Raw genomic sequence first — 13,771 nt, 5'->3', positions numbered from 1 at the left:
GCAAGGTTTTGCTTCTCTTGAGCTTACAAGGGAGTCCTCGACTTACAGTTCATTTAGTGACTGGTTCCAAGTTACAAGGACACTGGGGGAAAAAGGGACTTACCATTTTTCACACTTACGACCGTTACAGCATCCCCGTGGTCACAAGACAATGCTTGGCAACTGACTCATACTTATGACGGACACGTGATCCCCAGCTGACAAGCCAAGTCAATGAGGAAGCCCGATTCACTTAACAGCTGGGTTCCTTAACAACTGCAGTGATTCACTTAACCACTGTGGCAAGGTAGGTCGTAAAATGGGGCAAAACTCACTGTCTTGTTTAGCAGCAGAAAGTTTGGCCTCAATTGTGGTCGTAAGTCAAGAACTACCTGTAAGTCAAGAACTACCTGTCCTTGTTGATACCGTCAACGGCTAAGGGGAGGAAAAACCACAAAACCTCCCGAAGTCACAAATATTAGTTTAATTCAACATTTATAAGTGATGTTATTGTAAGGCATCCAGGTTCGTCTCCAAGGAATTTCCACCCTGGTTGCATACATTCTCCTGGAAAATAAAATAAAAACGCAGGATAACACAGCTTAGGAGGGTAGAAAAGGGTGTAGTGGTTGCAGTCTCGGCCAGACTGGAGCAGGTGTCAAAAAAGTGCTGCCAATCAAAACACCTTAAAACGGGAAGGCGTTTCTGGGGAAGACGAGAGCGCCCTGCAACGTTTCCAAATAACGGAGGAATCCCAGAGCTGCTACGCCAAATGATCGCAACCCAACTCAAAACAACTTTGGAGCCCGACTTCGTTATTGCTTGTCCTCCTTTTGTCCGAAGCCCCAAAATCGCTCCAGGTGAAAAGTTATTTCAGATATTTCAAGGGAAACAGAGCCGAGGACATGGAAACAGACAATTTAAGCACCTTTGTGAACCAGTTTTCACAAAGTAGGAGGCAGAGGACAAGCAACCCTCTCTGCCAGAACTGGACACAGAGTGGTATCTAAGGGTTATCTGCCCATCTTTTCTGGGACACAGAATAAATATTACTCTTGAACAAGGGAGGTACACACAGAAAGAAATCCCAGAGATGCTTTGGTAAAACACGTGAAAGGGGTTGTGTGAGCTCAGGTATGCAGGGAAAAGGGACAAACCAAAAAGCATGTGAAGACAAAAGTCAGTGGGTTTACAGCAGCCTCAGGACAGGCGTTTGTGTTGTTGGGTTTTGTTTTGTTTTGTTTTGTTGCAAAAAAGATTTTAACACCCCTATTTTACCTGTTGTGGAAAGGAAATAACAACATTGCACGGTTGCATTTGGTGACTGGCCACAGACGTACCTGTGACCCAAACTTTGAAGGCCTTCCCATCCCGGCTGGGCAGTGTGTGCCTACTATACCGTTAACCGTTGGGCTTGCTGGTCTCCGAGGAAAGCAAAGCAGTGTTAACACCCACGTTAACACCCCCCCCCACCAAGGATTGGCTTCTCCACCCACTCCTCCCCATCTCTATAAAGCCTGCAGTGCGCCGACACCTTCGGCCTGTGAATCACACCCAAATCTCTTTTTAACCTCTGACCCATTTCCCACCATTTTCCTGAAATCGAGAGACCGCTTGGAAGAAACGTTTCATTCGTTAGGGCTCCGGGCCACAAGCGCAGCAGCGTACAGCGGGACCAATCCCGACTTCAACGTTTACCATGATCCTGATCAGTTTTTTGCTTTTCTTTCCTTCCACAGCCTGGGACCAGGGAGGATTCTGCCTCCTTCCAAGGCTTGGGAAGCGAGTGCTGGAAACGCGCTTTTGTTGGCAGACACACAAAAGGAAATCAATCTGATGTTCACATTCATGATGCAATGAGGCTAAACAGTCACTTGCTCCCAGTCGCTGCTTAAGAGTTAGAAAAAGATGTATCCCTGATATCTCGCTGTGCCTAGGGGCTCAGGCACCTGAAGGCACGATGTACACGCGGGGAGGGATTTTAAAAAGGGAAAAATCCACCCCCACTCCCCTCCCAGCAGTGCCACCAAGGGCAAGAGAGCGCAGTCCCAGCTTGGCGTTCTGGCTGGCCCTTCCAGCTTTCCAAGGTCCAGCGTCAGCTAAGCAGACACGTTGACGTCCCTGAGTGAAACGGCGCCGTGCGCGCCTCCTCTGTCCTCCAGCTCGGTGCCCGGAGGGTCCGCCACCACGGCTGCCATCTCCGTGGCGAGAAGTGGTGGGTTCAAGCCCTGGGTCAGGATCTGATGAATGGTTTTCCGCAGGTTCGGGTGGAGCTGGGTCTGGGTCTGTAAAAAAACATCTAGGGCGAAGGATTTGAGGGTGCTGGTACAGAGATCCTCGTACAAGGGGATCGTGTACATGCGGGACATCTGTAATGCAAGCAGAAGGAGCCCGGGGTCATCCCAAGAGATGCGTATCGAATCTGATTGCCGTAGTAACAGAAACCTGGGACTAGCGACCAGTAGTCAAAGGCTACATTTTTCCTAAAATTCCTGCTGATTCTCCCAACCAAAGCTCCTTATTGGTATCCTATGGCTATTATTAAGTGTTGCACCTTATGATTCTTGACGAATGTATCTTTTCTTTTATGTACACTGAGAGCATTTGCACCAAGACAAATTCCTTGTGTGTCCAATCACACTTGGCCAATAAAAGAATTCTATTCTATTCTGTTCTGTCCTGTTCTATTATGATTTGATTGGTTATTGTACTCTATGACTATCATTACGTGTGGCACTTTATGATTCTTGATGAATGTATCTTTTCTTTTATGTACACTGAGAGCATTTGCACCAAGACAAATTCCTTGTGTGTCCAATCAACCTTGGCCAATAAAGAATTTTATCTATCTTTTCTGTCATAAGGGAATAAAGCTGGCATACCTGAAACCTGAAACCTCTCTGCTGCCACCTAGTGGACAACAACACCCTGAGGAAAAACAGGGAAACATACAAGTCAGTCCTTAACTTACAACAGCTCATTCAGTGACCACTTTAAGTCACAATGGCACCGAAGCAGTACTAGGACTGTTGGATCATCTCCATGGTCCTATCATCGACATTCAGGTGCTTGGCAACTGGTATGTACTTATGTCGGTTGCATAGATGTCGTTCGTATCCCTGCCCTTCTGTTGATAGAGGGCTGTTCAATTTTGACACACATGGCCTCTTTGACCCCTCTGTCAAATCTCTCTGTCCAAAAGGTGGACTTTGCCGTCTTCAAAAGACTGGTTTTTGTCTTTTAAATGCAAATGGACTGCTGAATCTAGTAAACAGAGGGGGAGGAATACCACATCATCTGTCTCCAATCTACAACACAGTTCTTTCAGCAGTTCCAAGAAGGCTCCACACCAATTTGCACTACACAGGTGACCCTGAGGACACAGATAAACCTCCAAGTGGCCTCAACTACCCTTTAAAAAGATGCAAATGACCAGCTTTTCTGCAGAGTATAAATCCTTCCATTCCCCATCATCCTGTCAGAGCTGAAGAAGCTTCTTGGATGAGAAGTAAGACGTCTTCAAAAAAAACAACAACCAGAAAGTCCAGTTGCCTCTTGAAAAAAAAAAGAAAAAAAAGCACCTTTGGGACAATCATGACCTGGATGACTGAGAATCTCTACAATTTGGGATGGACACCCTTTGAATAGTGTGGGAGTAGGAATGGATTTCCAGAGAAAAAAATTGCAGACTAGAGGAACCATTTGCACCATTTAGGTGACCCTGGGGACACAGACAAACCTCCAAGTGGCCTCAATGATTCTCTAAAACAGGGGTCCCCAACCGCCGGTCCGCGGACCGGTACCGGGCCGCGGAACAAGCCTTACCGGGCCGCTGGTTGCTGGGCGCCGCCATCTTTTTGGTAAAAAAGCAATTTTTCGTCAAAAAGATGGCGGCGCCAGCGCTTGGTGAGCTTTTCGGGTAGAAAGCCATTTCTACCGAAAAAGCTCACCAGAAGCGCTGGCGCCGCCATTTTTGACGAAAAATCACTTCGGTGACGTAACCGGAAGTGATTTTCGTCAAAAAAGATGGCGGCGCCAGCTGACGCGGAACCGGGCGCGGCGCCCAGCTGACGCCGGAACCGGGCGCGGCGTCGAAAAGGTTGGGGATCCCTGCTCTAAAAGGGTGCAAATGACCAGCTTTTCTGCAAGGAATATAAATCCTTCCCTTTCCCATCCTCTAGTCAAAGCTGAAGAAGCTTCTTGGATGAGAAGTGAAATGTCTTTAAAAACAAAACAAAACCAGAAAGACCAGTTGCCTCTTGGAAAAAAAAGTACCTTTGGGACAACCATGACCTGGATGACTGAGAATTGCCATAAACTTTTGGGCTCAATTATGGTTCTAAGTCGAGGACCACATGTATTTGCTCATGGTCCTTCCATTCCACTACCTTGGCTAACAAGTACCAAACAATTATTAAGATATTTAAAACTGAATAGCTGGAGCAGTGAAGGATTGGACCATGAGTAAGAACACACACTTATAGCTAATTGGCTAAAGAGAGCGGGCCACTGCATGAGGGAATCTGAGCTGTGATTGGCTGCTGTGAGAGGGAAGGGGAAGTTTCCTTATTTCCCGCCTTTTTCCCTGTGTGTACTCTCTGTGATTTACCTCATGATGCCCGTGCTATGCTGATTTACCTGACGATGTTCCTGTTTGCCTATCTTATTTTCTGTAAAAATCAGTTTGCCTATCTTATTTACTGTAAAAACCAATCAGAATAGAGCTGGAAGGGACCTTGGAGGTCTTCTAGTCCAATCCCCTGCTCAAGCAGGAGATCCTATACCAGTGATGGCTAACCTATGACACGCGTCACTCGTAACACGCCGAGGCACTTTGACTGACACGCCTGTTGGTGTGGGGAAAACCTGCACATTTAGAGGCTGCCTGTGCTCTGCTCCAATCCCTGCTCCCTGCTTGTTGCGTGGAGGCGTGGTGTCACCGCTGCTGCAAGATCTTTGCAGCAGAGAACCAGTTTTAACCGCCAAAAACTGAGGTTTGTCAGTTTCATTACCTCAGGAACGCTACAGGAGGAAAGGAGATCCATGAGGTTCACAGCCCTGTAAGGTGGCCTTCCGATCCCCACATCCTGCACCTGCAGCCCTGAGACCAGGGAGACGAGTTTCACAGCCCTGTGTGATCACCCCAGCCCAGTCCGTCATAAACCAAATTATTGATATTTCTTAAAGTGACACATGACCCGAGGAAGGCTACACTTTTTCCCGATTTTCGACACACCAAGCTGAAAAGGTTAGCCATCACTGTCCTATACCATTTCAGACAAGTCCAGTCTCTTCTTAAAAATCTCCAGTGATAGAGCACCCACAACTTCTGGTGGCAAGCTGTTCCACTGGTTAATTGTTCTGTTAGGAAGTTTCTCCTTTCATTCCAGGTTGCTTCTCTCCTTGATTAGTTTCCATCTGTTGCTTCTTGCCCTGCCCTCTGGTGCTTATATCTATATCTCCATATGTCTGTCTGTCTGTCTATACAATGTCCATCTACTCAGTCAGTCAGTCTGTCTATCTATCTAGTCTATTAGTCTATCTATCTATCTATCTATCTATCTATCTATCTATCTATCTATCTATCTATCTATCTATCTATCTATCTATCTATCTATCTACCTATCTATCTATCTATCTACACACACACACACAAATGATATATTTATTTATATAACATTGGTTGTTGTCAGTGTCTCTAACTCCATTTGGACCCCGTCTTCGCAATTCCCTGACAAACATCTATTCCTACATCCAAGCATCAGAGCTTCCTATGTCTTTGTGCATCAACTGGTTTCCCGCCCTAAATCTCACACCCTGAGCAGCGCCAAGCTTTTCAACCCAGCAACTGGTACCTGGTTTTCCAAGAAGCGACGGACTTTGTGAATGTCAGGATAGTAATCGTTGCGGACAATGATCTGCAGCCACCGGATACGAATCTCGGCATTCATGTTTTCCAGCTGGGCCGAGTAGCATTCGGACAACTTCGTTACCACCTCTGGGGAAGACAACATTTATCTCGTTTGCTTTTGATTCAATTTGGAGGCCATCCAACTCTTCAACGACTCTGGATGGTGCACGTGTGCGTGTGCCGATTAAAAACTTCTGGAAAGTCATTAAGGTGGAAACAATATGGATCTTATTCCAGAGGACAGGCACCAGCTCAGTGAAATAACACTTTCTGATGACCCTGCGACTAACCTCACTGGACAGCCAGAAATAACTTATAAAAAGAAAATTTATGTAGTTCAAGAGTTGAAATTGTGGGGTCCTTGGTGCTCTCTGAGCTTGGTTGTTTTCTTGCAGATGTTTCATTACCCTACTACCGTGTTGGCAAACCTATAGCACGCTGAGCCACTTCTGCCGGCACGCAAGAGCTTGGCCAGAAGAGCCCCACTGCACATGCGTGTGCGCCACCGAAGCCCGACAGCTGATTGTTGGGTATCTGGTGCGCGTGCGCAAGGGGGGGCACGGAAAACACATGCATATGCAGATATGCAGTGCACGTGGGGGGTCATGCGCATGGGGGTTTGCGCATGCATTGGCATATGGATGGCACACAGGGTGATCACGCATGCATGCGCAGACGCATGGCGCGTGGGTGTGATCGTGTGCGCAGGCACGTGGTGGGGAAATCGTGTGCATGCAGACACATGCCATGCGGTGATTGCACACACATGTGCAGATGCATGGCGCATGGCAGGAGGAATCATGCGCAGACGCGCAGCACACAGCAGGGAGATCGCATGCACATGTGCAGGGGCTATGGGGGCCCCCAGCATGCATTGCCTTCTAGGTGCTGGCACGCAAGCTTGAGCTCACAAGCGTGCACGCCATTATTAACACGGGATCCGAAAAAGGTTTGCCACCACTGCCCTACTAGGTAATTAAACTCACCGTGTGGCAAGGGCGACCCATCCAGTAACCTATCCAGGAAAAGCACCGTTTGGAATGTTTGCCACTCAGCGATGTTGATGCTGTTCGCAGCCGCTCCTGCATCCAGAGGTTCTGTGGTCCAGAGATGGAATAGCGTCTCCACCGGCTGGGTCAAGATGGATCCCTGAGATAAGTCTGGTTCAACTAAAGGAGGCCCTGTGGCATTGAGCCAGCGGTCAAATTCTAGCCCTGCAACAGATTTGGCGACAAGGATCAACTTTGAAACGCGCCCCAGGTGTGCAGACTGACTGCGATCTCTCAGTCAGGCTCAAACAGAAAGCTTTCTCCCAACAGATCATCTAGTTCAGGGGTCTCCAACCTTGGCAACTTTTAAGACTTGTGGGAGTAAGAATTCTGGGAGTTGAAGCCCACAAGTCTTAAAAAGTTGCCAAGTTTGGAGACCCCTGATCTACTTAACATTTGTAGAACGCAGTCAACATGCTGATGTGGGCTTAGCGTTTTGCAGCTTGGCTAGTTAGGTATATGTCAAGCCTGTGTGCAGGGTGTCCTCGATTTACAACAGTTCATTTAGTGACCGTTCAAAGTTACAATGGCACTGAAAAAGTGACTTATTTGACTGGTTTTCAGTTACGACCTTTACAGTATACCCATGGTCATGTGATCAAAATTCAGATGCTTGGCAACTGGTTCCTACTTATGGCGTCGCTGTGTTCCAAGGTCGTGTGATCACCTTTTGCGACCTTCTCGCGAACGGGAAGCCAGGTTCATTTAACAATCATAGCATACCCATGGTCATGTGGCCAACATTCAGATGCCTAGGAACTTGTTCCTATTTATGACTATGGTTGCAGTGTCCCAGGGTCATGTGATCACTTTTTGCAATCTTCTGACAATGGGGAAGCTAGATTCACTTAACAACCGGGTTGCTCACTTAACAACTGCAACGATTCACTTCACAACTGTGGCGTGAAAGGTCGTACAATGGGGCAAAACCCATTTAACAACTGTCTCGCTTAACAACAGAAATTTGGGGCTCATAATCTGAGGACTACCTGTAGTTGGTCTCCTTCATCTGGGCAGCACTCCTAAGACTCTGTGTGTGTGTGTGTGTGTGTGTGTGTGTTACATTCAAGATCCTCTTCCCTACCTGTTTTGCAATCGATGCATTGTTCTTTCAGGTCTGGAAAAAATGCCAAGAAGGAATCCAACAGATCTTGGGCTACAACACTTGTGAACTTGTACTTCTCGATATAAGTCTGAAAGAGAGCCAGCATAAACATGGGTTACAAAATTAATGGAAACAGGCTAGGTTGAGCGAGAGGAAACTGGAGGGGCCCAGAGTGGAAATGGCCAGAAAAGCAACAGAGATGAAGACAAACACACTAGAGAACAAAGTAAAATATTACAATTGAAGGAGATTCTCTAAGGGAAGAGCAGAAAATGATCAAGATTTAAATAATTCAAAGAAATAAAGAAATGTGCTGCATTTCTAATGGTCTGACACATAAATCCCCACTGATGGAAAATTTCTAGAGGTCGTTCATATACAATATTTTTCTTTAAATTACAGAGGGCTCCAGTCCTTTATGACAGCACAGTAATTTAGGAGACTGAGACTGAATTCTGAAATAAAATCAATAATGCTCCAGAGCTTTTAGCAAAATGTGTAGGGATATACTGCACGAGTCAAAAAGAGGGCTGTGAAAATATTTACAGACCCCTCACATCCCAGACATAAACGGTTTCAACTCCTTCCCTCAAAACGAGCGGGGTCCTCACCCCCCCCCCCCGCGGGCCCCCCCCCCCAGGAGGGCCCCCCCCCCCCACCCCCAAAAAATTTATAAAAAACCCCCCCCCCCCCCCCCCCCCCCCCAACAAGAGGAAAGCCCCCCCCCCCCCCCCCCCCCCCCCCCCCCCCCCCCCCCCCCCCCCCCCCCCCCCCCCCCCCCCCCCCCCCCCCCCCCCCCCCCCCCCCCCCCCCCCCCCCCCCCCCCCCCCCCCCCCCCCCCCCCCCCCCCCCCCCCCCCCCCCCCCCCCCCCCCCCCCCCCCCCCCCCCCCCCCCCCCCCCCCCCCCCCCCCCCCCCCCCCCCCCCCCCCCCCCCCCCAACCCCCCCCCCCCCCCCCCCCCCCCCCCCCCCCCCCCCCCCGCCCCCCCCCCCCCCCCACCCCCCCCCAAAGGCCCGCGCCCCCCGCCCCCCCCCCCCCCCCCCCCCCCCCCCCCCCCCCCCCCCCCCCCCCCCCCCCCCCCCCCCCCCCCCCCCCCCCCCCCCCCCCCGCGCCGCTATAGAGCACTGCTCACCAGAACAACTAGACACAAGTTTTCCCCCGAATGCCATCATTCTGCTAAACAAATAATTTCTTCAACACTGTTCAACTATTTACTAAGTCTGCATTACTATTAATCTTCTCATCACTCCTTATCACCCATCCCCTCCCACTTGTGGCTGTATGACTGTAACTTTGTCGTTTGTATCCTTACGATTTATATTAACTGTTTCCTAGTATGATCCGATTGCTTATTGTACCCTATGACTATCATTAAGTGGCGTACCTTATGATTCTTGACTCTTGACGGATATATCTTTTCTTTTATGTACACTGAGAGCATATGCATTAAAGACAAATTCCTTGTGTGTCCAATCACACTTGGCCAATAAAAACATTCCTGTTCTGTTCTGTTCTGTTCTGTTCTATTCTATTCCCCCCAAACCTTTCAGGCACCAGGGACCAGTTCCGTGGAGAGGGTTTTTTCTGCAGAGGGGATGTGGTTTCGTGTGCCCAGTTTCTGGCATGCTACAAAGTAAATGGAGAAGCCAGATTCACTTAAAACCGTGTCACTGTTGCGGTTAGCCAGCAGCAGGTGCAGATGGCTGAGGAGAGCGAGGACTCTGATGAGGGGCCAGGACCATCAGGGAGTGGACTGCTGCCTTCAGAGATTGTGGGGGCTGGCAGCAGTGATGAGGAGGTTCCCGAGGAGCCTGTGCCAAGTGCACGTGCACAAAGGATTGCTTGGAGGAAAGAACAATTACAGCAGCATAGGCGACTCAGGAGTAAGGCTGCAAGGTAATGTCCCCTCCCTCAAGAGGACAAAAGCCAGGTTTGGAAAAGGTTTGCAGACAGCAAAGAAGCTCTGAAGCTCAACTTGTGGACTTCTTAGTTCGTGTTTGGAGAATCTTGTAAATTCTTATCTCTGGGTCTTTGGCATCATTGACAAACAATTTGGCAAGGCTCTTTCTTGTCGGAACTAATTAGTGGAAAGCAGCCTTTTATCTGTAAAGGAACAGAATTCGTTATTGAACCTTAAAAGGTGGGGGCTGCTACCTTTGTCTGTATTTGCTCTTTGGGAACCCGGTTGGGTCAGAACAATTACTAACCTAACAACGGTGGCAAGAAAGATCGTAAAATGGAGCAGAATTCAATTAACAACTGTCTCGTTTAGCAACAGAAATTTTGGGCTCTATTGTGGCTGTAAGTCGAGGACTACCTCTAAGGAGCCAACTTTCAAATAAAGGACTGAGATCTAAACTCCACCCTTGGTTTTTAGATGGGAGTCATGTTTTTATGAAGGATTCAACTGAAAATGACTGGATTCCACTGAGATTCACTGGCAAAGTCGAAGGTGCAATAGGTATCCATGGGCACCCATGTGGATACCCTCCTCCCGCCCCCAAACCAGGTTACTAACTCGGAGAAAGGCATCAAAATGTGTTGGGTCTCCGCACAGCTGAGACAGATAGTAAACAAAGCAGAACCCTTTCTCGTAGGTGAAGAGGTTCATCAGGTTGCTGGGATTCACACCTGGACAAAAAAAGGAAGAGAGGAAGAACTTTAGATAAGAGTGATAAGAAAAATAAATGGCAATACAGGTAGTCCTCAACTTATAACCATAACTGAGCCCAAAATATCCATTGCTAAGGAAGACAGTTGTTAAGTGAGTTTTGCCCCCATCTTATGACGCTCCTTGCCACAATTGTTAAGCGAATCACTACAGTTGTTAGTAACATGGTTGTTAGGTGAACTTGGTTTCCCCATTGACTTTGCTTGTCAGAAGGTTGCAAAAGGGGATGATGTGACCCTGGGACACTGCAACCGTCATAAATGTGAGTCATTTCCAAAGTGTCTGAATTTGGACCTCGTCACCATGGGGATGCTGCAACATTTTTAAGTGTGAAAAATGGTCATATGTCACTTTTTTCAGATGGTCACTAAACGAATGGCCGTAAGTCAAAGACTGCCTGTAAACATTTTTTATGGGGGGTGGGGGGACATTGTTTTCTTCCTCTTCATAATATAACTTTCTTTGGAATGGACTTTTTAGAACCGTCACTGTGCGTGTTGCTCTACAAATGCAAAGCCGAGGATCAAAGAGCTGAAGAACCAGCTTCAAAATAAGAATCGGGGCTTTGCAGAGGGTCCCCGACTTTTCCAGCTTTGCAGACCAGCGGCAGCAGGGGCGAGAGTGGATAATTGTGAGCGCACAGCTCCATTTGTGCAAGAGGCAGGCACACATGCCTCCATTTGCCACTCCCCCAAATAGATGAGGTGCGTTTGTGCCTGGAGGTTGGGGACCCCCTGCTTTAGAGGGTTTTATGAACCCAGCCAATCCATGTTTATCCCACAAGCTTTGTCTTTTAATGACCCTGTAATCCCTCAAATCTGGGTGGAGCTGAGTGTTTACTGGCCAGATGTCCTTCCTGTCACCAATGAGGAGTTCGCAGCCGATAATTACTCATTGTTTCCAGAGAGACAAATATCTGCCGCTACCTAGGATTGAACTCACAGCCTCCTGATCTTCATTTTATAAAAGACAAGACCCAGCCCTCTTTGTTACCTGGTTCAAGTTTAACCTGAAGTTTGCTGACAGGATTGTCCTCCCCAAGGAGCTTCATCTGTCGGTGAAGGGCATCGAGGCGGAAAGCTGTTTCCAGGCACGTAAAAGCAGCACCTGTCCATCCCACCCCCCCAAAAAAACCCCGAATGGATTTTAATCTGAAAGTTATAATTTCTCCAGATTATGTGAAAGTACAGAAAGAGTCTTCTGATGTTACCCCTCTGTCAGGATTCCAGCAGTTACCCCCATTTAAATCATGAGTCTCGAGCCAAACTTCCAAAACTTCCAAAGGATTTATTGGGAGTTAACATGCCGGCACTGTCTGGATGTAGCCGACCCTGAGGCACATCATTCATGGTCACCCTTGACCCTGGTTTTCCCTCCACCCCCTACGTGTATCGTAATTCATATTCTCCAATGGGACACGTCCATTGCCAAGAGTCATCAATCATGCTCTCCAGTTAGAATTTTGTGCAGCGGAAACTTCCATCACCTAGTTACTATCTTTGAAAAAACATTTATGGAATACAGTTTCGGTTTGGCAAGCTGCTGCACTGTTCCCCCCTACCTTTCTGTTGGCAACTCTAACAAGACCATAGAAATATTTTATGAGTTTATGACACCCTCTATATGTTTTCTCTCCATAAGTAGTGTCCTGCTTTTATTTGATCCATGTTCTGGATCCTTCTGTGATCCAAGCTCCATGGCCTCAATCCCTTGAACCACCCAATCTGCTGGATCTGAGCAGCTCAGCCTTTGGTGGGCTGCCCCATCCCTCTGCGACATCATGGCAGCTCAACTAATCATTGCCACAGGGAATCTTATGCTCTAGAGTAGGGCTTCTCAACCTTGGCAGCTTGAAGATGTGTGGACTTCAATTCCCAGAATTAGGCAGAGCTGGCTGGGGAATGCTGGGAGTTGAAGTCCACCAATCTTCAAGTTGCCATGGTGGAGGAACACTGTCCTACCTAGAGATCAGGGGTCTACAAATTTGGCAATTTTAAGACTTGTGGACTTCAACTCCCAGAAGTCCTCAGCTGGCTGGGAAATTCTAGGAGTTGTAATAACAGATAATCAGAGTTGGAAGGGACCTTGTAGGTCATCTAGTCCAAACTCCCACCCAAGCGGGAGACACTACACCATTTCTGACAAATGGCAGTCCAATCTCTTCATGAAAGTCTCAAGTGATGGCGACTTTAAGACTTGTGGACTTCAACTCCAGAAGTCTTACAGTGAAGAACTTCAATAGGGTTTGTCACATTTCAAAAATTCAAGGCAAGGAATGATTTAATTTGTCTTAATAATAACAACAACCTTTATGATCATTGTGTGATGACCCAGGGTGGGATACAAAATAAACACAGTCACAAAAACAGGTGAAGCCCCTTTTATTCCTTCACTTTGCTTCAGAGCTCCAAGTATCCTTGACTGGAGACAAAAAACTCCCACACAAGCAGTTACAAAAAGGAGGAAATGCAATTTAAACAAAAAATGCCTATAAATTATAAAGAGTAGAAACAACACAAACCACACTGAAGCAATTAAGGGAACCAGGCAAGATAAGGGCTTGAAGACATCCACAGATATCAGAACATACACTGGGAAGGACGCCAAAACGACAGACTAGAGATATTTCCACACTTTGTTTCCAGCACTGGCCCATACGCAAGTCCATCCTTTTAACCAGTTCTCACAGCTACAGCCCATGAAGAGGATCAAGGCCCTTTCCTCCCCCGTAGACCACGCCATTTATGTCTCTCCCTTATCCTCTCCTCCCTACGTGCCCTAGGATGGAGAGGGGATGGGCTTAGGTCTTCCTCTGACTGCCCAGCCAGCAGCCTCCTCCACAACCTCCGGAGCCACCCTTCCACTCCCTGTCGGCTGTTCCTCCACTCCTTCGGAGTCAGTCTCCAACAGGGGCATGACACATTGTACAGTACATATATATATATATATATATATATATATATATATATATATATATATATATATATATATATATATATATATATATATATATATATATACATATACATATATACATATATACATATATACATATA

At 47.5% G+C, this 13,771-nt stretch overlaps 1 protein-coding gene across 1 annotated transcript in view; it reads right to left on the bottom strand.

Moving 5' to 3' along the window:
- Positions 1–448: 448 nt before the first annotated feature.
- The window catches only part of RNPEPL1 (arginyl aminopeptidase like 1), a 34,469-nt gene continuing 21,146 nt past the window's right edge, over positions 449–13,771 (bottom strand). Inside the window, 6 exon segments of the mRNA XM_087965537.1 lie at positions 449–2,348; positions 5,835–5,977; positions 6,877–7,104; positions 8,024–8,132; positions 10,563–10,675; positions 11,709–11,822. Of these exon segments, the coding sequence (XP_087821663.1) occupies positions 2,079–2,348; positions 5,835–5,977; positions 6,877–7,104; positions 8,024–8,132; positions 10,563–10,675; positions 11,709–11,822 (977 nt within the window). The 3' untranslated portion in view covers positions 449–2,078.

This window comes from Notechis scutatus, chromosome 4, assembly GCF_049901735.1.
Source record: "Notechis scutatus isolate UNSWTSFEM ecotype Mainland chromosome 4, rNotScu1.2, whole genome shotgun sequence".
NCBI lineage: Eukaryota > Metazoa > Chordata > Lepidosauria > Squamata > Elapidae > Notechis > Notechis scutatus.
The sequence above is the reverse complement of the archived record's forward strand: the minus strand, read 5'-3'. Positions and strand labels throughout refer to the sequence as shown.